The sequence below is a fragment of the Sander vitreus genome, chromosome 12 (genome assembly GCF_031162955.1).
Source record: "Sander vitreus isolate 19-12246 chromosome 12, sanVit1, whole genome shotgun sequence".
NCBI lineage: Eukaryota > Metazoa > Chordata > Actinopteri > Perciformes > Percidae > Sander > Sander vitreus.
The window spans coordinates 28,822,645-28,849,377 of record NC_135866.1 but is presented as its reverse complement, the minus strand read 5'-3'; the positions used below and the strand labels follow the sequence as shown (position 1 = coordinate 28,849,377).

At 40.6% G+C, this 26,733-nt stretch overlaps 1 protein-coding gene across 3 annotated transcripts in view; it reads left to right on the top strand.

The window, feature by feature from the left end:
* Positions 1 to 26,733, top strand: part of myo10 (myosin X) — a 163,748-nt gene extending 137,015 nt beyond the window's left edge. For 2 of the 3 annotated variants that reach the window (XM_078265082.1, XM_078265080.1), the window contains exons 22-41: positions 3,472 to 3,578; positions 3,697 to 3,921; positions 5,188 to 5,227; positions 5,651 to 6,610; positions 6,718 to 6,838; positions 7,647 to 7,890; positions 9,445 to 9,540; positions 11,036 to 11,129; positions 12,104 to 12,159; positions 14,403 to 14,545; positions 15,860 to 16,051; positions 16,245 to 16,402; positions 17,773 to 17,896; positions 18,246 to 18,543; positions 19,566 to 19,773; positions 20,013 to 20,149; positions 20,240 to 20,360; positions 21,702 to 22,178; positions 22,695 to 22,886; positions 23,196 to 26,733. In XM_078265082.1, the coding sequence (XP_078121208.1) occupies positions 3,472 to 3,578; positions 3,697 to 3,921; positions 5,188 to 5,227; positions 5,651 to 6,610; positions 6,718 to 6,838; positions 7,647 to 7,890; positions 9,445 to 9,540; positions 11,036 to 11,129; positions 12,104 to 12,159; positions 14,403 to 14,545; positions 15,860 to 16,051; positions 16,245 to 16,402; positions 17,773 to 17,896; positions 18,246 to 18,543; positions 19,566 to 19,773; positions 20,013 to 20,149; positions 20,240 to 20,360; positions 21,702 to 22,178; positions 22,695 to 22,886; positions 23,196 to 23,306 (4,104 nt within the window). In that variant the 3' untranslated portion in view covers positions 23,307 to 26,733. Of the gene's footprint in view, positions 1 to 3,471; positions 3,579 to 3,696; positions 3,922 to 5,187; positions 5,228 to 5,650; positions 6,611 to 6,717; positions 6,839 to 7,646; positions 7,891 to 9,444; positions 9,541 to 11,035; positions 11,130 to 12,103; positions 12,160 to 14,402; positions 14,546 to 15,859; positions 16,052 to 16,244; positions 16,403 to 17,772; positions 17,897 to 18,245; positions 18,544 to 19,565; positions 19,778 to 20,012; positions 20,150 to 20,239; positions 20,361 to 21,701; positions 22,179 to 22,694; positions 22,887 to 23,195 lie in introns of all 3 variants that reach the window. The other variant, XM_078265081.1, reaches the window with a different exon arrangement.

Sequence of the window (26,733 nt, the reverse complement as noted above, 5' to 3'; positions counted from 1 at the left end):
AATCCAACAGTTATTGGATCCTCTGTGTGTGTGTGTGTGTGTGTGTGTGTGTGTGTGTGTGTGTGTGTGTGTGTGTGTGTGTGTGTGTGTGTGTGTGATTGCTGTGGGGAAATGACAGATGGGGACACAGATCTGTAATCACAGCATGACTGTGATGCAGTAAGAGGTGACAGCAGCGGAGGATGCATGTTTGTGTGGGTGGACGGATTAATGGCCATCATTTGTGTGTGTGTGTGTGTGTGTGTGTGTGTGTGTGTGTGTGTGTGTGTGCGCGCGCCAAGAAAACTGAATTAAGAGTCAGGACGGCAACACTCAGGTATCACTTGAATAATAAAATATTACATCAATTTATCCATTCACCAGTTGTTAACATGGATTTATATTTGAATGTAAAATAAATCAGAATGTCTTACCTCGCTCGGAGCAATGAAATAACACCCATATATCACAATAAGTTAACCATTAAACCCTCCCGGAGTGATAAATAGTTGCATAGTAATACATTAAATATATGAAATAGACGTATACATGACATATATATTAAAAATACAGGTGTAGGCCACGGTGGAAAATATTAAACATCATAGAAAAACTGTAAAACTGAGTCACTGACTCAAACACTGAATATGTACTGACTCAGTATAAAGTCATCACTGAATAGAGCTTAACATGGGTGATTTTAATACAAATACACATTTGTTCGTATGCTTGGGCAGGCCCATCAACATCAGGAGCCTCTGATAAAACTATAAAATCATCTATATTACTCAAAACATTTGATATTAAATATATAAAATGTAAAAACTCTTATTACGTCTTCTTGTTAAAAAGACTCCAGAGAATATTCACTGGTTTTGCATTTTAATTAGCCTTAGACTTTGCTTTAGAACATCCACCAGGGTGAGTCACACCACCTGAAAGCCTTTTGTAAAGCCGTTCCTTCTGCTGTGACTGCCTGTACACCGTTAAATCAATTCTATCTCCCTCAGAGGGATTCGTCCACTTTGTCCCCGTTGCCTCTCACAGTGAGATTTATATCGAGCCGGCCTCCAGCCCCTTTCAATCGGCACATGTCCGTACTATTGTCTGAGTGTTGTTGTGTGTGTTTTTTTTTTTGTTTTTTTTTTAACAACCTCAAACTTAATTTCCTGGAAGTGATGTGGCTCTGCCTGCTTCTCCCGGGGTTCTGTTCTCTCCACGGGCCTGACCTGTCACGGCGAGCAATGCTCTCTAAAAGCCTCGACAACAAGAATCGAAAGTGCGCCGAGGCTTAGCGCGGCTTTTGTTGCGCTAATTAGCATAGTAATGATTAAAAAGGATTATTTGATCCATTCATTGGGATGCAAATGTGTGCACTCGTACACGAGGCCGCGCTCTCTGAGCATGTGGGATTCATGTTTGAAGTCGTTTAATAAAGGGAGGGTGTGTGTTTGTGTGTGTCTCACCTTGTGTCTATTTGTTTACGTGTGTGTTTACGTTGTGGGGACATAAATCTGAACCTACATTGTGGGGACGTTGTGGTCCTCACAATGCTAACCTTTTATAATGTGTGTGTGGTTTTGTTAGTATGTAAGCACACCTGAGTAGCAACCGATGTAGCCTACATTTACTAAGGTTCTGTACTTTACTGTTCTTGTACTGTTATAATGAGTACATTTGGTGGTACTGTTTCTTTTGCTCTGAATGCCTCTTCCACAACTGTTGTAGTACTTTCCCTTTTTACATCTGAACAGAGGGATTATCCAGCTGCATCAGTTAGTTTTAGAGTTTTAATCTGCTGTGAGGCTTTAACTGCTGTTGCAGTGTTCTACTGACCCAACATCTGAATTCAGGGGTGATTTTGTGTGTGTGTGTGTGTGTGTGTGTGTGTGTGTGCGCGCGCGCATGTGCTGGGGCATGTACTGCATGTTTCCTAGTTAATTAACCTGCTCATCAGTGATGTCCATATCACCCCGACGAGTTTACATTTCCCCCTGAAAATCTCATTAGTGCCTCACCGCTGAGGATTCAGAACTCTGTCACTCTGCCAACAACACACACACACACACAGACACACACACACAATATATTATTCAACAGGAGAAAGGCAATCTGTACTCCTGTACCCCTGTAGTACTGTGACATTTCCCCACTGTCTCTGTCGCCTGAGACCACGTCCCACATCTCATTTTCCTCCCTCCCTAATCGGATTAACCCCCGGCGTCCCTCAGTGGGCCCAGTTTCTCTATCAATGGACGACAGCTTGGCTCCTATAGCAGGCAGCTGCACTAAGCGCCTGTAAAATCTCTCTTTTCACAGAGAGATTAGACGAAATCACTAGCTGCAGTAATCTGCGGTCTTTAGCAGCGTGAACAAAAGGAGAGGAGGATCTGGATTTGATTTATGTCGGCTGCTTTGTTCACATCAATTGTTCTTTTGGGAGGGAGTGTCTGTTAAATGGGGATGTTATAGAAAAAGGAGGGACTGTCTCTTTTTAATTCTGTTCACTTGTAAATTCATAATGTATGTGTGATAGAGCGTATGCAATGGATGAAGTGTGTTAAGCAGAGGCTGGGAGTGTTCTACGTTGTGCCATGAATTGACAATATTTGTTAATGTTGTGCTCTGTACTGTTTTAATGCCGTACAGCAGTCTCCATTTTTCATTGTGCCTGTTGAGTTGCATGTGTTATAAAGACTAGGTTTATAGCGCTGTTACATTTTCAAGTCAAAATTGAAGAAGTTACCAATAAATATCAACTAATTTATATCCAAAACCCAATGAAAATGCACAGTCATGCTGCAAAATGATTCATATTTGTCATGTGCTGTGAAAAAAAACATGAAAGAATGGTGGAAAAAAAAACCCAGCTTGAAACAATTTGGTAACTGGTACTGTACAGTAACTTAATTACATACATGTGTATCACTTCGTACAGTAACCTTATCACATAATTTTTGGGACTTGTTTTTATCCCTGAACCTGTAGCATTTTGTTCTGATGAAATGCTTTTTATACTCAAATGGGAAAACATCTAAAAAAGACCATTCTTAGATTCTAAAAAAGTCGATATTTGAGAATAGTTCTAACACAAATTGTAAAAGATTTGATTAGTCAATCGATTACTTGTTGAATTCCTTAATGCTGGTTCACAAAGTGAAGATTCCTGTTCTTTACATGGTTGACTATTTTGTGCCATTCATAAACTAAACATCTGGAAATCAACTGATTCATCATTAGTGATAATAATCATAAGTTGATGCTGAGGAAAGGAAATGTTTTCATCAACGTGTCGTATAAATGAAAAACTTAGTTTGACACTCGTGAAGTGAGTTAGTGTTTTTGTGTATTTTGTGTTTGTATGTATATGTGGTTGTACTGCTGCCTGTCTTGGCCAGGACACTCTTGAAAAAGAGATTGTTAATCTCAATGAGTCTCTTCCTGGTTCATAAATGTCTCACTCTCTACGTCCTCCTCTCCTCCTCTTCTCAGGTTTTTCTTCGGGAGTCTCTGGAGCACCGCCTGGAGAAGCAGAGGGAGATGGAGGTGCTGAGAGCAGCCATGATCATCCAGGCCCACGTCATGGGCTACATGGCCAGGTACGTGGCTATTCAGCTCAACAGTACCATCAAAAACCTTCTTAGGAACAGTTTTAATGTTCATTCTAACCAAAAGTCCTATTTGTTAACTGATTGGTTGATTCTGTCCTACACACAGGAAGCAATACAGGAAGCTGCTGCATTGCATTGTGGTTATTCAGAAGAACTACCGGGCTTTCTACTGGAGGAGGAAGTTCCTCCTCCTCCGCTGGGCAGCGCTTACCTTCCAGAAATGTGTGAGAGGCCAGCTGGCCCGCCGGGCTTACAGCCAGCTGCTGGAGGAGAAGAAGAGGAGGGAGGAGGAGGAGGAGCGCTGCAGGAGGATGGAGGAGGAGATGGAGAGGTGGGTGTCTAGTTTAAAGGAGTAGCCAGTGGAATTCTCATTTAAATGTGGTTAAACCTGGTCTAAAGTCAATAACGCAGCATTTCATTGTTATTTTAACAGCAAATAGGCTCGTGCACAGCGCGCACACACTATGCTTGTTACACACAGAGGGAAGCACAGCAGCACACACACATGCAGAAGATTACAAATAAAAATATTACGGTGCAAATCCGCCATCATAATATCAATGCGCCAAGGTCCAAACGCGCCTGACTTTTAAAGGGAATGGGAGATGACTCTCTGATTGGTTTATTGCATGTTACGCCCAAAACACACCTATGAATTAACGAAGACACTAAGTACAACCCTTTTGAACCATGCGCCCAGCACATGGACCCTTTTTTCCGCCGTCAAACTAGCAAAAGTGGATTTGGACACGCCCTAAACGCACCTGCACCAGGCGCTTCACGCCGTGCGCTTAGATTGTTAAAATAGGGCCCTAAATATTAACCGGCAGTAATGCATTTTACTCATTACAAGTCAGGGTTGTGTAGAATGTGTGGTTTATGTAGCAAAAACTGCAGCAGCAAATCCGAGTAGGGCTTTTACAAATACAGAGGTCATGAGTTCAAATTCCTCCTCACAACCCCCTTTTTATTTTACTTCACTTTTAAGACATCTATTCCACTGTTAGAATATGTTATCTGTCAATTTTCTTTCTTCTTTAGAGTCTAAATGCTGTTTCAAAGCTGACTCTCCAATACCAGGAATCCAAAAATATTATATCAAATCAATTTAATTAAATTTTTGTCTGACATTCAAATTTATGAATAATGATGTAAAAAATATGAGACTCAGGTTACAAAGGTCACCAACTCAGCGAGAGTAGTAATTGTACAATGTTCAACTGCTGTACTGTGTTTCTAATAATCCCCAATTCCCAGAAATAATACCGAGGACATTACCTCCGTATCCTCCACGGTATCGACAGCCTTGAGACAAGGTGACACAGTTCCACCAGAATAATACCAGTGTACATTTATGTACAGTTACTGGGATACTATTAAAAAAAGTATAATTTGGTTTAATATAATATATACTTTTGTTGTTCTTGTTAGGATGGATGATGCATACTTCTGTCTGACTTTTACAATCTGGGTTTTATGGGATTTTAATGCCACGATGAGACGGGAAATGTAATTACCTCTGTTATTTTGGTCAATCTTATCTCTTACTGTCTGTTTCAGTGAGCTGATGTACGTCTGTCTGTTTGTGTCTGTGCAGGGAGAGACAGAGGCTGGAGGCTGAAAGACTCGCCAGAGAGGTACAATAAAACTGATCATTAAGGAACTCATTGTGTTAAAGTGCATTGCTATTTCATTTTAACACACTTTAACTGAAGATTTCTTGCAGATGAGCCCATTCTATAAAGGCATATCCAAATCGTTCACTGAATTTGTTAACATTTCAGTCTGTCAGACACATTTTTTTTCTTATTATTTTGTAATTATTTTTTAACCTTTATCCAGTATAAATCAACTTGTTTATGGAATTTTGTAATGGTGAGCATAGGTATCCTGAAACAAGATGCGAGAATTGTGAAAAATGACACTTGAAATTCATAAATAATTCATAAATTTGTATAAATTATCTCACTACACTTAGCAGATTTTGATATTGGTTTTCAGAAGTATGTTTAGGACTCTTTTCTTGATAGGATTATAGTGTCTTTTTTTCCATCCATCAGGCAGAGGAGGCTAGAAGACTGGAGGAGCTTCATCTGGCTGAGGAGTTGGCCTCTCTGGCTCTGCCTCAGCCTGCAGTAGCAGCTGCAACATCACCGGACACTGTGGAGGAGCCGGAGTCAGCAGAGGCCCTCCAAGGGGCATCTGAAGAAGTGGAGGCAATCCGTCCTCAGGAGGCGTCGCAGGTGGAGGAGATCCTGCGACTGGAGCGGGAGATACAGTCGCTGCAGAGGCAGAAGGAGCGTCAGGAGCTCTCGCTGACCGAAGCGTCCCTCAACCGCTTGCAGCTTCTCCGTGACCAGGAGCTCAGGCGCCTGGAGGACGAAGCCTGCAAGGCGGCGCAGCAGTTCCTCGACTCGCTTAACTTTGACGAGATCGACGAGTGCGTCAGGAACATTGAGAGCTCTTTGGGAGTCGGCGAAGGGGAGCAGAAGGAGAAACGGAGTGGACGGAGGAGAGGCAACGACGAGGAAGAGGTCGACGAAGGCTTTGGGGCTGACGACGAGGCCTTCAAAGACTCGCCTAACCCAAGTGAGCACGGCCACTCAGACGGCCAGCGAACAAGCGGGATCCGAACGAGCGATGACTCGTCCGAGGAAGACCCATACGCCAATGACGGTGTGACGCCACCACTGCCACCAACCGCCCTGCTTCACCAGCCGCTGCCTTTACCACCGGTGCCCCCTGCCTGCCACAGCGCCTCATCCAGCGGGGACTCTGCCTACTGCCACGCCCAGGCTTCATCTGAGGCACAGTCCGATGACCTGGTGGAGCTCATACCGCCAGACGAGGATTCGGACTACGACCAGGATGACTACGACGAGGGTGCCATCCTTTCCAGTGGCAGTGTGGCCTTCTCCAACCCTCGCAGCGGCCAGTGGTCTCCTGACTACCGCGGCTCCGTAGGAACCTACAACAGCTCAGGGGCTTACCGCTTCAGCTCGGATGGGGCTCAGTCATCGGTGAGTTGGGTCTCCATAACCTCAAAGGTTTTTATAGAAGTAAGGTGACAATTAGAAGGGTTTGTACATTGTGTTTGAGTGTCTCATTATTGTTGTTTTTATTCCAGTTCGAGGACAGCGAGGACGACTTTGACAGGTTCGACACCGATGACGAGCTGTCATATCGGCGTGACTCTGTCTACAGCTGCGTCACACTCCCATACTTCCACAGCTTCCTCTTCATCAAAGGTTAGGGTTATTACAATACTAACACTTCTTTTAGAAAATTGAAATGACTGAAATGACCTGACGTTTAAAGTGCATGAGAATAGAGGATTCCCGTCTCGAAAAATAAAGTATCCCAGACAGAATTTTTAGGGGTTGAGGAATAAGGCTTGTAAATCTTCCTTTTCCATCCTTGTTTTATTTCCCCAGTGAGTCTTAGAGTATTTTCACAAGGAAAATTGAAAATGAGAAACATCCTTTTTACTTATCTGACTTCCTCAGAACTCATCTAAAATACAATAAACAATCCTACCATGTTCATAGTTTTAGCCTAAATTCACTCAACACACAAGATTGTAAGATTATAATACATTTAAATTAAGAATTTTTAATTATTTTTTTGGGGCTTTTCCGCCTTTAATAGATTGGACAGCTAGGTGAGAAAGGGGAGAGAGAGGAGGAAGACATGCAGGAAATTGTCACAGGTCAGACTCTAAACCCTGGACCTCTGCGTCGAGGCATAAGCCTCGAAGTATATGTGCGCCCGCTCTACGCACTGAGCCAACCCGGCCACAACTCTCTGTATTATTATGTGTGGGGCTATGTACCGTATCTATCTTTTTATTAATGTATTTGTTTTTCCATGTATTACACAGTATTTCAGACACCACAGATCTGATTTTGACAGAAAACTGCAGTGTAAAATTACGCTGGTTGTCCTAAGAGGGCACTAGTAGTAATGGTTACATTTTTGTTCCTTTATCGTCCATCCTCACATAAAATGCAGCAGAAGAGTGTAAACCCATGAGTAAATACTTATTTTCCTCTCCAGGCGGTCTGATTAACACGTGGAAGCGGCGCTGGTGCGTTCTGAAAGACGAGACCTTCCTGTGGTTCCGGGCCAAGCAGGAGGCTCTGAAGCAGGGCTGGCTGCACAAGAAGGGAGGGGGCTCGTCGACGCTGTCCCGCCGTAACTGGAAGCGCCGCTGGTTCGTGCTGCGGCAGAGCAAACTCATGTACTTTGAGAATGATGGCGAGGACAAGATGAAGGGGGTGCTGGATATGCATGATGCAAAGTAAGGACTAATCAGGCGACCTCACTATGATGTTTGAATATGTTCTGGTGGGGATTTAAAAAATATTATTCCATTAATTCCTTTTTAATGACATTTTTAGGACATACTATACTAGGACTTTTTAACGACATACTAAACTATGAATTATACTGTTTTACGACATTCCATGCTATTACTTTTTTATGAATAGGTAAGTCATAGTATAGTATGTCCAAAAAAGTCACTAAAAAGTCATAGTCTAGTAAGTCGAAAAAAGTTTAAAAAAAAAAGTCATAGTATACTATGTTGAAAAAGTCATAGTATAGTACGTCAAAAACAATCATTAAAAAGTCATAGTATAGCATGTCAAAAAAGTAAAATAAAAGATAAAGAATAGTATGTCGAAAAAGTTAAATAAAAGTCATAGTATAGTATGTTGAAAAAATCAAAGAAAAGTCATAGTATAGCATGTCGAAAAAAGTTTAAAAAAAGTACTAGTACAGTATGTCAAAAAAAAGTTAAATAAAAGTCATTGTATAATATGTCGAAAAAAAGATTTTTGTGCATTTCCGCCTTTAATCATTAGGACAGTTTAGATATGAAAGAGGACAGAGAGGGGGAAGAAATCTGCCATGGGTCGGTTTCGAACCCTGGGCTTCTTCATCAAGGAATAAATCTCTAAATATACATATGGGAATAATCTCTACCAACTGAGCTACACAGCACCTTTTTACGGCTGTTTTCAACATACTATACTATGACTTTTTTATTCCTTTTCCACATACTATGATTTTTAATGAAATTTTTCAACATGCTATATAGAGGTGCAACGATGAATCGATTAGTTGTCAACTATTAAATTAATCGCCAACTATTTTGATAATCAATTAATCGTTTTTTTTTATTAAAAAAAATAAGATTTCTCTGATTCCAGCTTGTTAAATGTAAATATCTTCTAGTTTCTTCTCTCCTTTGTGACAGTAAACTGAATATCTTTGAGTTTTGGACAAAATAAGACATTTGAGGACGTTCTCTTAGGCTTTGGGAAACACTGATCCACATTTTTCACCATGTTTTGACATTTTTATAGATCAAACAACTAATTGATTAATTGAGAAAATAATCGACAGATTAATCAACTATGAAAATAATCGTTAGTTGCAGCCCTAATGCTATACTATGACTTTTTTCAACAAACTATACTATATTGTTTTGCTTTTTTCGATATACTATACTATGACTTTTTATTACTTTTTTCGACATACTATACTATGACTTATTTTTCGACTTTTTTCGACATACTATACTATGACTGTTTTTTACTTTTTTCGACATACTATACTTTGTTTTTTGCTTTTTCGACATACCATAATATGACTTTTTCCGACATACTATACTATGACTTTTTTCGACATACTATACTATGACTTTTTATGACGTTTTTACGACATACTCTGCTACGATTATTTTCTTGGCATCCTAACTGACCTTTTTAAGATACATTGCAAGTTGAATACCTAAAGGTTACACACTTATGGAGCTATTAACCTTTTCTTGTTTGTTTGTGATATGCAGAGAAGTCATTGATAACACCGGTAAGGAGAATGGAATCGACATTGTGATGCCAGAGAGGACTTACCATCTGATCGCCGAGTCGGCCGAGGATGCCAGGTTAATTGTGTTTGTTCTAGATGTGCTGTAAACATGTTGTACCTTTCATGCAGAGATGTTGTCCAAATGTAGTTTATTACTATGCTAACGTCACTCCGACTTGTAAGTCATTTCCCCATTAGCTTTAAACCAGTGGTGTAGTCTAATGTATTGTAGTGGGTTTACTGTACCACTTTTAAGGTATGGGGTCTGGGTGTCCTCCCCCAGGGTTATTTTGAGCGTCAAGACTAATATCCTGCATTGTGATACACTTTAATGCGCCAATTTATGGTGGGAATACCTTATTTATCCTATGAGAAGGACAACACAAATGACATTCAAAATATATCAACAATATAATGGAATATAAAGCAGTAAGGGGGCTTTCACATCAGGGACCTGAACCTGGATCACAAAAGTTGACCCTAAAGCAGGACAAAATAAAATAGGCTACTTATATTTGTCTTAAATGTGTGGTGAAGGGAGGATACTGGCGTTAGTGTAGGCGGAGCATTTGGGCCACGCACACACTACACACACACTACGCACTGCGCTCAGCGGGTCGATGAAAGATGAGAAAAGTCTCTCTGCATGTTCCGCAGTGTTAGCTTAGTTTGCTGTCACATTACTCAACCCCGTATTTGTGAATATAAATATCTGAAGTGAAAGTTCTGTCACATAAATATGTATATTGTTGCGTATCATTGCACATTTTGAAGTGGGTATATGGAACTCCTGGAGATTTCTTAGTGGGTATACTGCGTAAATACCTGCGTATCACGTAGACTACACCACTGCTTTAAACCCTCGTAAACATTCTCAGTCACAGATAATATACTGTAAAGAGGAGGTATTGTCGCTATGGGGTCGGTGTGCGGGTTGCCCCTGGCAACACATTGATTTCCTCTCAGAGGGACAGTCCACTTCCTCCTCCATATATCTGCCCTGACAGGAAGATGAACAGTGTGTGTTGGCAGCAGGTTGACAGTGCCAGCCTCGCTCTCAGTGTGAGCCAACATCAGCGCCATATGTCTGAGACACAATCAGTCTGAGCACCGTTTTCTTTACCTTTATTTCTGCCTTATTTGTACACACACTCACCCATTTATGTATTTACAATCAAAATACTATCCCCATTGTTTACTGTACAGTATATTGACACACATTGATAATTATAGGGATGCATTAATAGCACATTTCCACAAAAAGATAATATCTTATACTTGAATTCTCCACTGGACACATTTCATCCAATGAAAATCGTTTTACTGAAAACAGAGATAGAAAGTTTCCTCACTTCAATGTACTCGACATGTGTGACAGACAACTGAAAAAATACACACTTGTACATGTATAAGGGGTTAGGGTTATTAAGTAAATGTTTCCATTTTTTTTAAATGTAGACATAATTATATCCCTGTTTAGTGAGATTACATGACTAAAATTATTCCAGAATGAACTTTTAGTTGTCTTGAGGATGATGATGCTGATTATGATGTTGTTTCCATGGTTACAGCCAGTGGTTCAGCGTGCTGAGTCAGGTCCACGGTTCGACAGAACAGGAGATCAGAGAGATGCACGATGAGCAGGCCAACCCCCAGAATGCCGTGGTGAGTCCTGCAGGGGGGGAAGCAAAGCATTGTGGGAAATGGAGCTGTAATATTTTACACTGAGCTGGAAGTTTTTAGAAAGAAAAACACTTTTGGTTACACTTTACTTGAAGGTATCTACATAAGAGTGACATGACACTGTCATGAACGTGTCATAAACATTATAAACAAGTCATAAACGTTTATGACATAACGCTTCTTTTAGTAAATGTAATTCGGTTTTGTCATGACAAGTTAGGGTTAGGGTTAGAGTTCATGTGTCATGACTGTGTCATATGTTCATAACAGTGTCATGTCACTGTTATGGAGATACCTTCAAGTCTTACCACACTTTTTAATATTGGTTAAACTCTCTTTTTTTGTAAAGTCAAATTTCAGAAGAAACCCAAAAACAGTTGGTGTACACTGAGTACATCTCAATTCATCTATACTATGACGTTTTTATGACTTTTTTCAGCATACTATACTATGACTTTTTATGACTTTTTTCAGCATACTATACTATGACTTTTGTATGACTTTTTTTCAACATACTATACTATGACTTTTTTTTTTTTTTTAACTTTTTTTGACATACAATAATTATTTAATGACATTTTTCAAAATGCTATACTATGACATCTCAATTCATGGATGCATCTGTTCGCGTCTTTTCTTCTCTTTCCACTAACTTTGTTTGCTTTGTGCCACTTTTAAAATTCACTCAGCAATCAATCTGAACACACTTTTAGATGTATTCTCTAGTGTTGATGTAGTCTTTTGTGTTGAACTAACAAACACAGATGTATTGGAAATGCTACATCCTCTTTTAAGTGTTGTAATTTGGAGCAAACGTTTTGCTGCTTTTATCCCTGTGTGTGTGTCCATGTGCGTGTGTGCGCGTGTGAGATAATTGGTTTCCACGGGGCACAAAAAGGTCAAACTCATTATCCAAGCCCTGAACACTGTCACTAAACCTCCCTCTGTCCCTTCAGGGCACGTTGGATGTGGGGATGATCGATTCGGTTTGTGCATCAGATAATCCAGAGAGGTGAGAACCTGCCTCGAACATCACGTCACGTCTCTGGCTTTCCTTTTTGTGCATTGTTGCACTCTGTTTCACACACTATGGCAAAGCGTAGGAACCAGTTAGATAAAAGCAGTCTGATGTTGCTTTTAACAGCTTAAAATCCCTCCATAGTTGCAACAGCTCATGTAGGTTTGCTTCTATTATATGGTAGTCTGTCAGAGTCCTGCAATAACAATTTCTTTTTTTTTTAAATGGTCTGCAAAATCGCAAAATGAAAGGTCTCTAAAATCTAGAAGCAGCAAAGAATAGTCATTTATAACTGAATGCCACAGTACATTTTATTTTTTATTTTAAATGGAGCCACTAGAGGATGCTGTGTTTGAACAATCATCTAACACAAAAACCTAATAATTCCTGCTTTATTACTTCAAGCTGCTCAGAAGGTGTTTTTGTTTGTCCTCTAGCCCAGTGGTTTGGAATATTTTTTAGCCAAGTACCCCCTGACGAGTGCAAAGCATTTTTGGTAGAAAAAAAGGCTATATAAGGAGGTACATTACAGCTCTGCACCATTAGTGTTTGATTTACTCAACAAGCTTGTAACTGAAACACACTGAAATGTTACTTCAAATGTTTAGAATCCATAACCAAATAAATGTTATGAATTATGCATGACTGATATATTTGAAATTAACATTTCAAAAAGGAATCTCACGTACCCCCTGCAGTACTCCAAAGTACCCCTAGGGGTACACGGACCCCCATTTGAGAAACACTGCTCTAGCCCTTATGTGGTCCTTGGGTCAAAATTGACCCGTTTTAAAAGTGTCTATAACAAAAATAGGGGTTTCTTTCAACTACATTGGCCAAAAATAACCTGGATAGTTCCATACACAAAACAGGCTGTAATTATGCATCCACATACGTTCCTTCGATCTTAACTATTAGCTAAAATAATTCACAATATCAGGAGTTTGTAACTAAAAAATGAGGCATAATTTAATATGAATTTTAATTTATTTATTATTTACCATATACTCTAAAAATCTGCATTTTCCGGAGTGTTAGTTTAGTTTGCTGTCACATTACTCAACCCCGTATTTGTGAATACAAATATCAGAAGTGAAAGTTCCGTCACATAAATATGTATATTGTTGCGTATCATTGCACATTTTGAAGTGGGTATATGGAAATCCTGGAGATTTCTTAGTGGGTATACTGCGTATACCTGCGTATCACGTAGACTACACCACTGCTTTAAACCCTCCTAAACATTCTTCATATACTCTAAAAATAAGTGTAAAACTAGCGGTGATGAGTTGCCAAGAAGATGTAACACAGAATTGGGTGATAATTTATACTTTATGCTTTATAAAACAGGCAAAACAGTGGCCGGTTGGCACAGTTGGTAGAGCGGGCGCACATATGCAGAGGTTTATTCGTCGATGCAGAAGGTCCAGGGTTTGAATCCAACCTGTGATGGTTTTCCTGCATGTCTTCCCCCTCTTTCTCCCCTTTCATATCTCAGCTTTCAGTCAAGTCAAGTGGGTTTTATTGTCATGTCAACCATATACACTGTATATAGTGAAACGAAACAAAGTTTCACCATGGATCAAGTGGTTTTACACATTTAAAATGTGTAAAACGGCATTATATACAAGCGACATTCGAGACAGGCTACATTTAGTCCACACACATTATAGACTTTACATTGTGTGCAATTACTACTACAAGTGCAATTACTACTTAAAGTAGAGCATTTAAGACAGACAAGGGACAGGACAGACAATAGACAACAAAAGACAGGGCATAAGTAGACTTGTAAAAGAGCATTGATTGACTTTCCTATCCAATAAAGCAGAACTGTCCAAAAAAAAACTAAAAAAACGGGCAAAACAGACCGGGTCGGGCGCCTGGGTAGTTCACCTGGTAGAGCAGGCGCCAATATATCGAGGTTTACACCTCGACGCTGCGGCCGCAGGTTCGACTCCAACCTGCGGCACTTTCCTGCATGTCATTCCCCCTCGCTCACCCCTTTCATGTCTTCAGCTGTCCTATATAAATAAAGGCCTAAAATGCCCCCCAAAAATAATAAAACAAAAAACAGACCAGGTCCGTTTTGACCATGGTTGATGGAAAAACAACACAAGGGCTCGTTTCGTTTATTCCACTAATGCCAACCAGACGTCATTTTTGTTCGTGATTGGTCAGCTATTTGACGATTTGTCTTCTTCTCACCATTAACTGCATTTCTGAACCCGTCACAGGCCAAACTCTTTCGTCATGATCACGGCGAACCGCGTGCTGCACTGCAACGCTGACACACCCGAGGAGATGCACCACTGGATCACTCTGCTGCAGCGCTCCAAAGGAGACACGCGCGTCGATGGGCAGGAGTTCATCATCAGAGGTGACAACGCAACACCCCTTCACTCTTTGTGCCTTGTGAGGGTGGCTTGAGGGGCTGGAGTCTATCCCACAATGCATTTAGACAAAAAGGTTTTACAGCTGCAGAGCAACAAACACACAGCAGCTTACACTAGGGATGGGCAACATATCGATATTATATCTTCATCGATATATGAGACTAGATATCGGGCCCTATTTTAATGATCTAAGCGCACGGCGTGAAGCGTCCAAATCCACTTTTGCTAGTTTAACGGCGGAAAAAAGGGTCTGTACGCCGGGCGCATGGTTCAAAAGGGTTGACCTTAGTGTCTTCATTAATTCATAGGTGTGTTTTGGGCGTAACATGCAATAAACCAATCAGAGATCATCTCCCATTCCCTTTAAAAGCCAGGCGCGTTTGGACCTTGGAGCATTGCTATTATGATGGAGGATTTGCACCGTAATATTTTAATTTTTAATCTTTTGCATGTGTAACAAGCATAGTGTGTGCACGAGCCTAGGCGCATTTTACTAATTTACTGTTAAAATAATGAGATGTCTATTGACTTTAGACCAGGTTTTTTTTGGTCAATGGCGCGATCACTTCCCACTGCCTCAAGATAGCAATACGCCCAGAATGCACCTGAACACACCTCCCTGTAAGACCAGCACGCCCATGGGCGCACAGATGGGCGCAGGTGCATTTTCTATTTATACGACGCGGGTGCTGGACAGGAAACTGATAATTGCGTCGGTCTGAAACTAGCAAAGACATTTGCGACGGGCTTTGCACTGCGCTGCGCTGGGTGCAAGATAGGGCCCATCATCTTAAATTATGGATATCGTAATATCGTGATATGACACAAGTGTTGTCTTTTCCTGGTTTTACAGGCTGCATTACAGTAAAGTGATGTAATCTTCTTATCCGACTTACTAGCTGTTTTATTATCTGCCTTTACCCACTTTGTCATTGTATCCACATTACTGATGATTATTTTACCAAAATTGTGTAAATATTGTGTGGAAGCACCAATTGTCAACCCTACAATATCGACATTGATGTATTTGGTCAAAAATATTGTGATATTTTATTTTTTTCCATATCACCCAGCTCTAGCTTACACCAAACTCCATCAAAGTTTTAAGGATTTTTCTGAATTTAAAAAGGCATTACAAACAACACAAACTTGACAGAAAAATTTGCAGGTTTTAGCACAATAACCTGCACATTCATTAATTTGGGAACTATTTGCTGTTGTTGTTGGCTGACTGTACACCTTTTGTAATAACACAAAATTCTAGCAAGTCAAATATCTGATTCCTTTGTTTCCACCAGGCTGGTTGCACAAAGAGATTAAGAACAGTACCAAAGCCTCGCTGAAGCTGAAGAAGCGCTGGTTCCTACTTACCCACAATTCCCTGGACTACTATAAGAGCTCCGAACGTAACGCCCTGAAGCTGGGAACTCTGGTGCTGAACAGTCTCTGCTCAGTGATTCAGCCAGACGAAAAGGTCTTCAAAGACACTGGTAAGAAAAGGAAATAGAATGGACTTAAAATACACATGCAAGAATCGAGTAAAGTGAGATTAACTTTTGCTGAAATGCCCATGCTTCATTTTTGCCCTCACATCCTTTCTCACAGTCAGAAACAAGTAACTTTGCAATGTCATTAAACATGACTCATTTCTTTCGCCTCTTCGTGATGTCATCCTCCTGACAGGCTACTGGAACGTGATCGTGTACGGCCGTAAACACTCGTACCGTCTCTACTGTAAGCTGCTGAATGAGGCCACGCGTTGGGCCAACGCCATCCAGAACGTCATCGACACCAAAGCTCCCATCGACACACCGACCCAGCAGCTCATCCAGGACATCAGGGTAGGAAACATCTTTTGGGCTCCTGCACACTACCTGCGTGGCGTGAGCATGTCAGCTGTGTGGCGTGTCCGTTTTTATTTCGGCTCCCATGTTAACAGGTTAGAGCATGCGTGACACGCATGTCTCAGGCGCGGCTCGAGCCACGCCGAAAACACATGCTAGAAATAGGACCGACGCAAGTGTGTTGGAAGCGTTTTCAGGCAAAATAGAAAACGAAAAGATGTTTATATGTCATTTTGACACAAATACATTTAATAGTAATGACATTTTGATGTTTTGAAGTATCTAGGTTTTGACATAAATGGAGATATAAATGTAATTACAAAATAAATAAAAATAATAATTATCGATTTTTAAATATTGCACCTGTCAATACAGAACGAAATATTCTGTAGCCTATTTTGACGTCAATACTGCCGACGTTTTGCTGTAATCAAATCAGTATATAGGGTTGAAGAACACGCTATTATTTCATTTTATCAATGGGAAACAGACAAGGCTAGCAGCAGAAGTCAGACACGTTTCTGGTGTGCAAAGACATAGAAAACGCCACGCAGCCACCACGCAGCTGACACGCAACAGAAACGCTTCGCTCACGCCACGCAGGCAGTGTGCAGGAGGATTTAGTGTAAAGCTGACTGAGACTTCCATCAGCTCCGTCCATGTTGTTGTAGTTCCCGCCAGAAGCTTCAAGAGGGCGATACAGATTAATGAATGCAGAGATGGATCATTCTAGTGTCAGCAGTCAGATTCAGCTTCATTTCAAAAATAGTTTAACTCTTTTTAACAGCATGAGATCACTATTAAAGATTTGCTATATTACTCTGCCACCAGTTTTCACCCAGCCTATCCTGCTAGTTAATTGACTGAGTATTTCGACAAACTTTAAGACAAATTAAGACAAATAAAGTGGGTCAATAAATATATTGGGATTTATAAAAAGTCATAGTATATTACGTCATGAAAAGTCCATAAAAAATCATTGTAAAGCATGTCATAAGGCAGTTAAGAAGAGTCATAATAATAAAATATAAATATGTCATAAAAATTTACAAAAATGTCAGTATAATTATTCTTTCAAGCATTTTTATTTCACACAGAATGATGATGAAGTTAAATTTGATTGATGATCAGGTCCCACATCTAAGATGACTGCAATGGCATATACAGTGGCTGCATGCTCCAGATAAGAGTTTAAAGTCAGGCTGAGGATAAATAAAATGGGTCAATAAGTATTATGAGAACATAAAAAAATGTCATAGCATAGTATTTTATTAAAAAAAAGTCCTTAAAAAGGATAATAGTATAGTACGTCATGAAAAGTCAAAGCAGAGCATTGTACTGAAGTCAGGCTTCTCTGCTCTCTGCAGGAGAACTGTCTGAACTCGGAGGTGGTGGAGCAGATCTACAAGAGGAACCCCATCCTTCGCTACAGCCACCACCTGCTGCACTCACCGCTGCTGCCGCTGCCCTACGGAGACATCCACCACACCGGTCAGTCACACACATACAGACACAAAGACAACATGGCCTACACTTAGCCATGGTTTCTTTAATATTACATCATTGCATTCCCTCTATATTACTATTACATGGTGTTTCATATTAACTTCACTGTCATTACATATTTCAATCATGCTCGGTTTGCATTTTCATGTTAGTATCTTTAGATTTGTTGAGTCTCATTCTTTAATTAGATTTTGTAAATCTCTTAATCTGGAAAGCACTTTGTGCCAAATGCTTAAAAAGTGTTATAGAATATAAATTATTGTTATTATTATTATTATTATTATTATTATTATTATTATTATTATCACTAACCATGTCTCTCTGCCCGGCTCAGCTCTGAGAAGCAGAAGCTACACGACGCTGCAGGACGAAGCCCTCAAAGTGTTCAGCTCTCTGCAGCACCTGGAGGGCGTGGCCGACCCGGTGCCCATCATCCAGGGCATCCTGCAGACCGGCCAGGAGCTCAAACAGCTGCGGGACGAGCTCTACTGCCAGCTGGTCAAGCAGACAACGCGGCCGCAGCAGCCTGGCAGCCAGGCGAACCTCTGCAGCTGGAAGATCTTGGCCTGCATGTCCTGCACCTTCATCCCAACCAGGAGCATCCTCAGATACCTCAAGTTCCACCTTAAGAGGTATTGGCATGTTTACAGACCATTTGTGTCTCCAGAAAAAAAGGTGTTTGGGGATACAACAAATGATAACATTTCTTTAAAGATTAATCTATAGGTTTAATTTTTATCTTAATTTACACTTAATGGAACACTTGAACACTTACGATCTCCCCCAACCCTGTGTTCTTTTAAAGCAAGACTTAAAGTGCTCATATTATGCTTTTTGGCTTTTTCCCTTTCCTTTATTGTGTTGTATATCTTTTTTGTGCACATTTTAGGTTTACAAAGTAAAAAAGCCCAAAGTCCCCCCCAAAGGGACTTACCATCTCCAACAGAAAACACTGTTCACAAACTGCTCCAAACAGCTCTATTGTAGTCCAGCCTTTATTTCAGAGACAAACGTGGTCACTTTGGAACACAGGTTATAATGCTCGCCTAGCTGCTAGTGTGGCACGCCCCTCATACTCTGCTTCTGACTGGCTAGTAGTCCTTACCTAGGTACTGTCAGGGCACGCCCTCATACTCTGCTTCTGACTGGCTAGTAGTCCTTACCTAGGTACTGTCAGGGCACGGCCCTCATACTCTGCTTCTGACTGGCTAGTAGTCCTTACCTAGCTGCTGCACATGTGCGACTCCCAACAAAGATGGAACAGAAGTGAGATGCCTCACTCTGTAGCTAAAACAGAGAGCTCAGCACACAGGGTGAAAAGAGGAGCTGCAGCAATGTGCAGTACAACAAAAATATGGTGTTTTTTGAAAATTAAACCACGTAAACCTATTCTGATATAACCTCTAAATACAATTATGAACCTGAAAATGAGCATAATAGGAGCACTTTAAATCTTTTCTGTTTGACATTGCTTTTCCTGAGATCATTTAGAGATGGTGATTCCTACACCTCTATACTTTAAAGTCTTTGAAATTGCTTTGTGTGTGTATGCTTATGTAAAGCACTTTGAATTGCATTTGCGTATGAACTGCGCTATATAAATAAATTGCCTTGCCTTGCCTTAATGTTCCAATCCAAATCACTCTCTCCACAGGACTCGAGAGCTCTTCCCTGGCTCGGAGATGGATCGTTACGCCGCCTTTGCCCTCGACTCCCTTAAGAAGACTCGAGCCAGGGAGAACATCCCGTCCCAGGAGGAGATCCGCGCCATTGTTGCCCAGCAGGACATGAGCACCACCGTTCACTGCCACGGAGGAGGCTCCTGCAAGATCACCATCAACTCACACACAACAGCCGGAGAGGTGGGTGACCGAAACCAGTATTCAACATAATCCCATCACTTTCTATGTGTCTAGAAGTAATAGTCCTGTTTAGAGTCATTGTGTTAACTTTTTAAATAGTCTTAAGGTTTGAGAAGGTGACCTAACAATCCTCTTCAATCTTAAGATTTTAATCAGGGTGTCTTTCATTATTTAAATAGTTTGATCTCATCTGATCTGCACATTTTAGTTGCTTGTAGCTCATTCTGTGTGTGCTTCAGGTAGTGGAGAAGCTGATCCGAGGCCTGGCCATGGAGGACAGCAGGAACATGTTTGCTCTGTTTGAACAGAACGACACCACAGAGAAAGCCATCGAGAGCCGCACAGTGGTGGCCGACGTGCTCGCCAAGTTTGAAAAGTAAGCATCTAAGAGACAGTGTTGTTAGTGTATGTTTTATTTTTTGTCTGAAGCAGAACTTTCTTCATGAACCGTCTCTCTGGTCTCCAGGCTTTCAGCCAGCCAAGATGAAAACAACATGGGCTGGAAGTTTTACTTCAAGCTCTACTGCTTCTTGGACACAGACAATGTTCCCAAAGACAGCGTGGAGTTTGCCTTCATGTTTGAACAGGTAAGACCCAATTCAAGCCTTTACATTTTAATAATTGTCTTTCTGTGTAGAGCCATCATCTCTTACTTAGTAATTTACTTAGTTATTTGATCTATGAATTGTCAGAAGAAATAAGAATCACAGTTTCTAAATTCCTTATCTTGTCCAACCAGGACTCTGAATTCCAAAAATATATAATTTACAAGACTTTAATTTTTTGTTGACTAATAGTTCCAGCTCTAATAGATATTTAATAATTAACACAGTTCTATTTTAGTAGTAGTAGATTAGTTTTTTTTTCTAACCAGTTTAGTCTTTCTATCATTTAATTTTATGCAATAGATTTTGCATTTTATTAATGGTATCTATCACACATTTATATTGAGCAGGGGTGGGTATTAAACTTTTGTCTTTTACACAATAAATTGGGTCAATATTGTCTAGTATTTAAAAAAAAACTTTATGTTGATACAAACACTGATGCATTTGAGTTTCTTTTATTAAACATAAAATAGAATAAAAAAAGTATGTTTTTGGTATTGCACCTATAGACCACAGCAGTCCCGCCCAGAGCCGACTCGGGAAGTAAAAATCCCATTGATTTTCTCCATAAGGATTTAGAATATCAGTCATAATGTCTAAACCATCCGAGGTAGACTGACCACGAGCTACGCGGTTGTGAAACAAAGGTTTCTGCTCCTGTAGAAGCTAGAAGTCCGAATGAAATCAACCTTGTTTTAAGAAAAACATGTTTTATCCGCGATTTAATGGAGAAAAAATACACTACCCACAATCCTAAGCGTAACAGCAACGTCTCTGATTGGTCCAACTAGCTGTTACCATAGAATTGTTACCGTACCCGCGAAACTGCGAACGCCTAGAGCGAGAAATTCTTTGGAGCGAGCTTCTACCATTGAAGTCTATGATGGTTTCTGTACACTGTCTTGTACCTTTTTCCTTTTTGCCGTTTTCAAAATGTTTTTTGCGCCGAATCAAATGTGTTATGCTCACTATTCATCTCGTAGCTGGTTGGCTCGGTTCCAGACTTAAAACTCTATATAAAAGCAATTTTCGAAATGTCAATGAAACAATTGAATGGGGAAAAACACTTCTGGAGACAGAGCCGAAAAAAAGTGGGTGGTCATTGTTGAGCTCTATACCTGGGTATAGTATCACAACTTGTTTTGCTCTAGTAATAATAGAACATTTTCTTTGGCTAAAATAAAAGTGTATAATAAATCAAATGTCTTGGAGTCGTTTATGTCATGTATTGAAAATGGCAGCTTTGGACAAAAGATAAGCTAACTCACTGAGGCAGTTGTTCTGGAAGCTTTCTTTATCTTACATTTTCTCTGTCTGCAGGCCCATGAAGCGGTCATTCGCGGTCAGTATCCGGGCCCTGAGGAGACGCTTCAGTTCCTGGCTGCTCTCAGACTTCAGTACCTCCAGGGAGATCACAGCTCCCAGGCCACCGTCCCCGAGATGTCCCAGGTGTTCCCCATGGCGCGATTGCGGGCCCGGGTGCAGAACTCTGCCAAGACGTTCGCTCCGGGCTCCGGCTCGGTGGCCGACCGCTCGGGGACTTCAGAGAGGAAACGTTCGAGCTTCCTGGAGGGAACGCTGAGGCGGAGCTTCAGGAGCGGCTCGCTGAGTCGGCAGAAGCTTGAGGAGGAGAACAGCCTGGAGGCGTGGATGAGGGAGGAGGCGGCGGCCGTGAGAACCAGCGTGATAGACAAGTGGAAGAAGCTGCAGGGGATGAACCAGGAGCAGGCCATGGTCAAATACATGGTTGTGGCGAAGGAGTGGCAGGGATACGGATCCACGCTGTTCAACGTGGAGGTGAGGACAGAAATGATATCAGATTTGTCAGTCTGCTCGCTCGTTAGAATATTTTTACAATACCAAAGAGCTTCTGTGTTATTTTCAAACTCCTATTTTCAAACTGTATTCATAAGAATATTTCTGTTTAAATACCAGCAAATAGAAATGATGAATGGTGTTATTGGAATTCAGTAGTTTTTTTAAGGGGGGTTTGGGGGAATTAAAAAAATCAACCTAGGTGATGTACAGAAGAAGATAAAGGACAATGTGCAAAATGTATTTGAGTTCTGACTTTAAAGTCGGAATTCTGTGAAAAAAACTATCCGACTTTATTCTCAAAATTCTGATTTTTTTTCCCCCATATTTACGACTTTAAACACAGAACTCAAATACATTTTTCACATGTGGCCCTAATATTCTTATGTAGTGATGATTTCATGTTCTACCATTTCAAGTTTAAATCTGAAATCTGAATCTGACCAAAAGTGTAAGAAAAGCCAGCCATCATGCTTGTTGTTTCTGCGTGTCATTTAGTGTCGGGACGGAGCGTTCCCCTTCGAGCTGTGGTTGGGCGTGAGCCGGGAGGCCATATCGGTGTACAAACGAGGAGAGCCGTGGCCTCTGGAGGTTTTCCCCTATGAACAGATTCTCTCCTTCGGCGCTCCGCTGGCCAACGCCTACAAGATCGCAGTTGAGGGCCGAGAGCTGGTCTTTGAAACGCAAATGGTTTGTACAAGAAAAGAAATTGTTCGTTTCATTTTTGAATGTTGGGTAACATCAGCATTGTGAGAATCATTGACACAGGTCAAACAGAAAAACACTGTAGCAATTTACTTGGGAAAGCGAATACATTCCTAGCAGTGTTTACATTGGAATTAATTAGTTTCGAAATTCCATAAATGTTCGAGTGACTAAGCCTTAAAATCATAAATCCTCACACATTTACAAAAGCATGAACGAATGAAATGAAACACCAACCTTTTAATCTTGAAATATCACGTACTGTATAAACACTCCTCTTCCTCTCCGCTGCAGGTCATGGACATCGCCAAGCTGATGAAGGCCTACATCAGCATGATTGTCAAGAAGCGCTACAGCAACTGTCAGTCCGTCAGCAGCCACGGCAGCCAGTGTACCGCCTGGTGAACTCCGCCCTTTAACCTTTGACCTTATGGCCACTTACTGTGGTGCCGCAGAGCGTCAAGCGTGGCCGCAGCAGGCCATGGATGGACGCCCATCCTCGGCGCTCTGGACAGAGCAGCTCGTACATTTGACATGTCAGACTGACTCTGTGAATGCTGAAGACAAACCACAATGCTCTTAATGTTAATTGGCTCCATTTTTTTTTTTTTTTTTTTTTTTTTATTCCAAAACGATAAACATCCACTTCTGATAGATCAGAACCTTGAAGAAGAAGAAACACAGTGAGCAACCATTTCAAGCTGGGAGAATCAGCTGTTTTTTAGATGTTGTATGAACCATTTGAACTGTCTCTCAGGTCAAAGAGTGAAAATGTAAAGTAAACTAACTACAAGAATAACACTGTACCTACAGTCATGCTAATAAAGCAACCTTGAATTGAATTGACTAAACAATTTGAATCAAAAGTCTTTGGTTGCCAGCTTTTTCAAACTCTCTCCAATCAAACAAGCTACTTGAGTCATGTAACTTTTACACTGACAACACCACAAGCCCTACTTTGTTTGAAATGCCTGGGTTAGGGTTGGGTTTGGGTTTAGAGTTAACCCTAACCCTAATCATCAAAGGGGAAAAATATATCCATTTACCTCAATGTCCTTAACAAGTATAGTAACATTTCATTAATTAATTTGCCTCCTGAAGCTGAGAAGGGCTCATGAATCTCAAATCTAAGGTTATATGAACGGGACGACATCTCAAAATATAAAGGTTTCTACAGTGAAACAATCTGGTATCCCTTTACAAATGCATGTAAAGGATGGTCTAAGATAACACAATGTTGTGTTCAACAGCAACCCCAGAGATGTATCCACATATCAAAGTCCAATATCAAAATATAACTGCATTAAAATCAAGTGGCCCATAGCATCGACAAGAACAAATGAAATAAAGGCCGTTAATTTAGTCATTTGACGACACAAATATACGACAGGAACAATTTATCAAAACATTCCTCTGACACATAGTGGACTCCTGATATAGCCAATGCAACAAATGCAACTGTTCCACTGTTTCTCAGACCAAAGAAAATCAGCTGAAGGTTTAGCACAACCTTATTTTCTCATCAGTTCTCATTTAGAGTTTTCTCCTGAAGTGGGGATGTGTCTTGTTTTGGAATAAAACTGTTCATTTCTCCCTGATGCTAATGTGGTGTGACAACACAAGGACTGTTGTTGCAGGATGGGGCTATTTGTTACTGAGGTTTTTGTTTGTGTGGCTGTGTCTGTGTGTGTGAGTGGGAGTTTTAAGAGGCGTGTGTCTATGTGTCGGAATGTAAAAAACTAAGCAAAAGCAGAGAAGCTAAAGAAAATAGTTAAAGACTTTTCCTCTGCTTTGAAGAACTCTGGGACTTGACCTATACAGACTTTCTCCAGGATGATCTGTTCACTGTAATTAGTATGCAACTGTACTCGTCTTAAGCATTTCTAGTTTGTGATTGATTGTTTTTGATTGATTTGCTGAACATTTCAAAGGTCACACAAGTTTAAACTAAAGCAGGAAGAACTCCACTTAAATCAGATTTTGCCTTATAGATTGCCACTCTTGTTCCAGAATCTGGAAGGTGCTCCCATGTTCCCTTTACGTACTTTTACACTGCAGAATCTGTCCAGCTAGGCAAGTCATTCAAGCTAAACTCAAAATTCTTTTCTTGTAACAAATCTGTTAGTTTAATAGCAAAGGCATATGTCAAAACACCGCTGCATCCATAGTTTTCTGTGTAAGCCCCCAAATCTGCAGTTAACTCATTGCAATGTGCCAGTCATCTGCCTCTCAGATTGGACACTTTTCACTCCAGAATAGCAGCAAGTTGATCACATTCACTCTCTAAATCAACACGCCCCAATGCTGTAGCTTGACTAGTTCTTAGCCAAATTTAAAGGGATGAATGTCAAAACTAATATGGCTACAAGTTAATTGCAGATGGGTTTTGAGAATGGCTTCAGATTGAACATGGTTCCAAATTTCTAAGAACTAAGGTTGTGCCTGGAGGAGATCTTTACTGTAAGATGATATGGATTGGCCAAAATCTAACTTCTGTCTGATTATTCAGTCCATAAACAGTTTGTCAATTAATTATCTAGAAAATGTATTATATTGCTAAATAAAACTACATTTCACCCACTCTTAATAGTAACCAGGAACTTGTTAGAAAACATTGTTTTCGAGCCACTAAACAACTGGTTGCTATAGTTATTAAAAATGCCTGCAATCACCTACTTAATGTACTTCAATATTATTTTTCTCAATGTTTGGAGAGTTCTGAGAAAAAGTAAAAACCTGCATACTAAGATGTAAATAATCATTCTTCTGTTTTAACCACAGATGGTCCTTGTTTGCTATTCTATATATTCTCGCTTTTCCAGACCCTTTTCCAAAGTGCGCCGGAGGAGGGTCTGGCTACTCCACATAGCATTCGGGATGGGAGGAAAACGTGCTCTGGTTTATTGGCATTTCTTTAAACCAATCACAAACGTCACCGGAGAAAAGCCGCGGTGCAGCTGCAAAATAGCCTCGGAAGGAACTTGTTTTGGTGGAACGTGTACGTTTAAAAGTAGTTTAAGTCGTGCAACAGAAAACTCAGATTGGACAGATAGTCTAGCTAGCTGTCTGGATTTACCCTGCAGAGATCTGAGGAGCAGTTAACCACAGTCCTCAGAAATCCACCGGAGTTTAAAATGCAGACAGAAAGGAAGCCCAAGGCAACAGATATCCGCCTGGATTTTCCGGTGGCAATGGGGCAATCCCAGAAGTGGAACGTCAAGGATATAGACTAATTCTACGTTACTGCTTTCCCGCACCTGTAAGCACTTAAAAATGCACAAAAGCCTCAAAATATGACTGAAAGACAAAAAAAAAGTCATGTTTGTCAAAACCAAATGACCCTTTAAGTAAGTCAAACCGCAATGATTGAAACATTACTAGAGTTAAGTGCTGGCTTTCATCAGATGTCAGTTTGGATGACTTGCTCAGTTGTACTTTTTGCAGTGCAACATTCCTACAACATTTCACTGGAGCTCCGCGGGCGGCAGATCCCTCCAAAGACGCGTGTGCAGGTTTCTTCCACAGTGCCTTGTTGTATATTATGTACACTTATTTTGTTTCCCATGTGTGGTTTCTTTTTGGTATAATGTGCAATGTTATATAAATATATATATTATATAATCACGCGGCTGTACATTTTATACTGTAAGTCTTTGCCTGATGATTTTCTCAAGATAAAAATCTTGTTTTTGTATTTTTCTCTACCCAGCCATCCAACTGACAGTGGATTTGTACACAATACTGGTATCTTGTTTCTTTTAAATCTGTATTAGCTGTGTTATGTATTGAAAGGATGATTCTAACAATAAATGATTACACGTTTGGTCTGAAA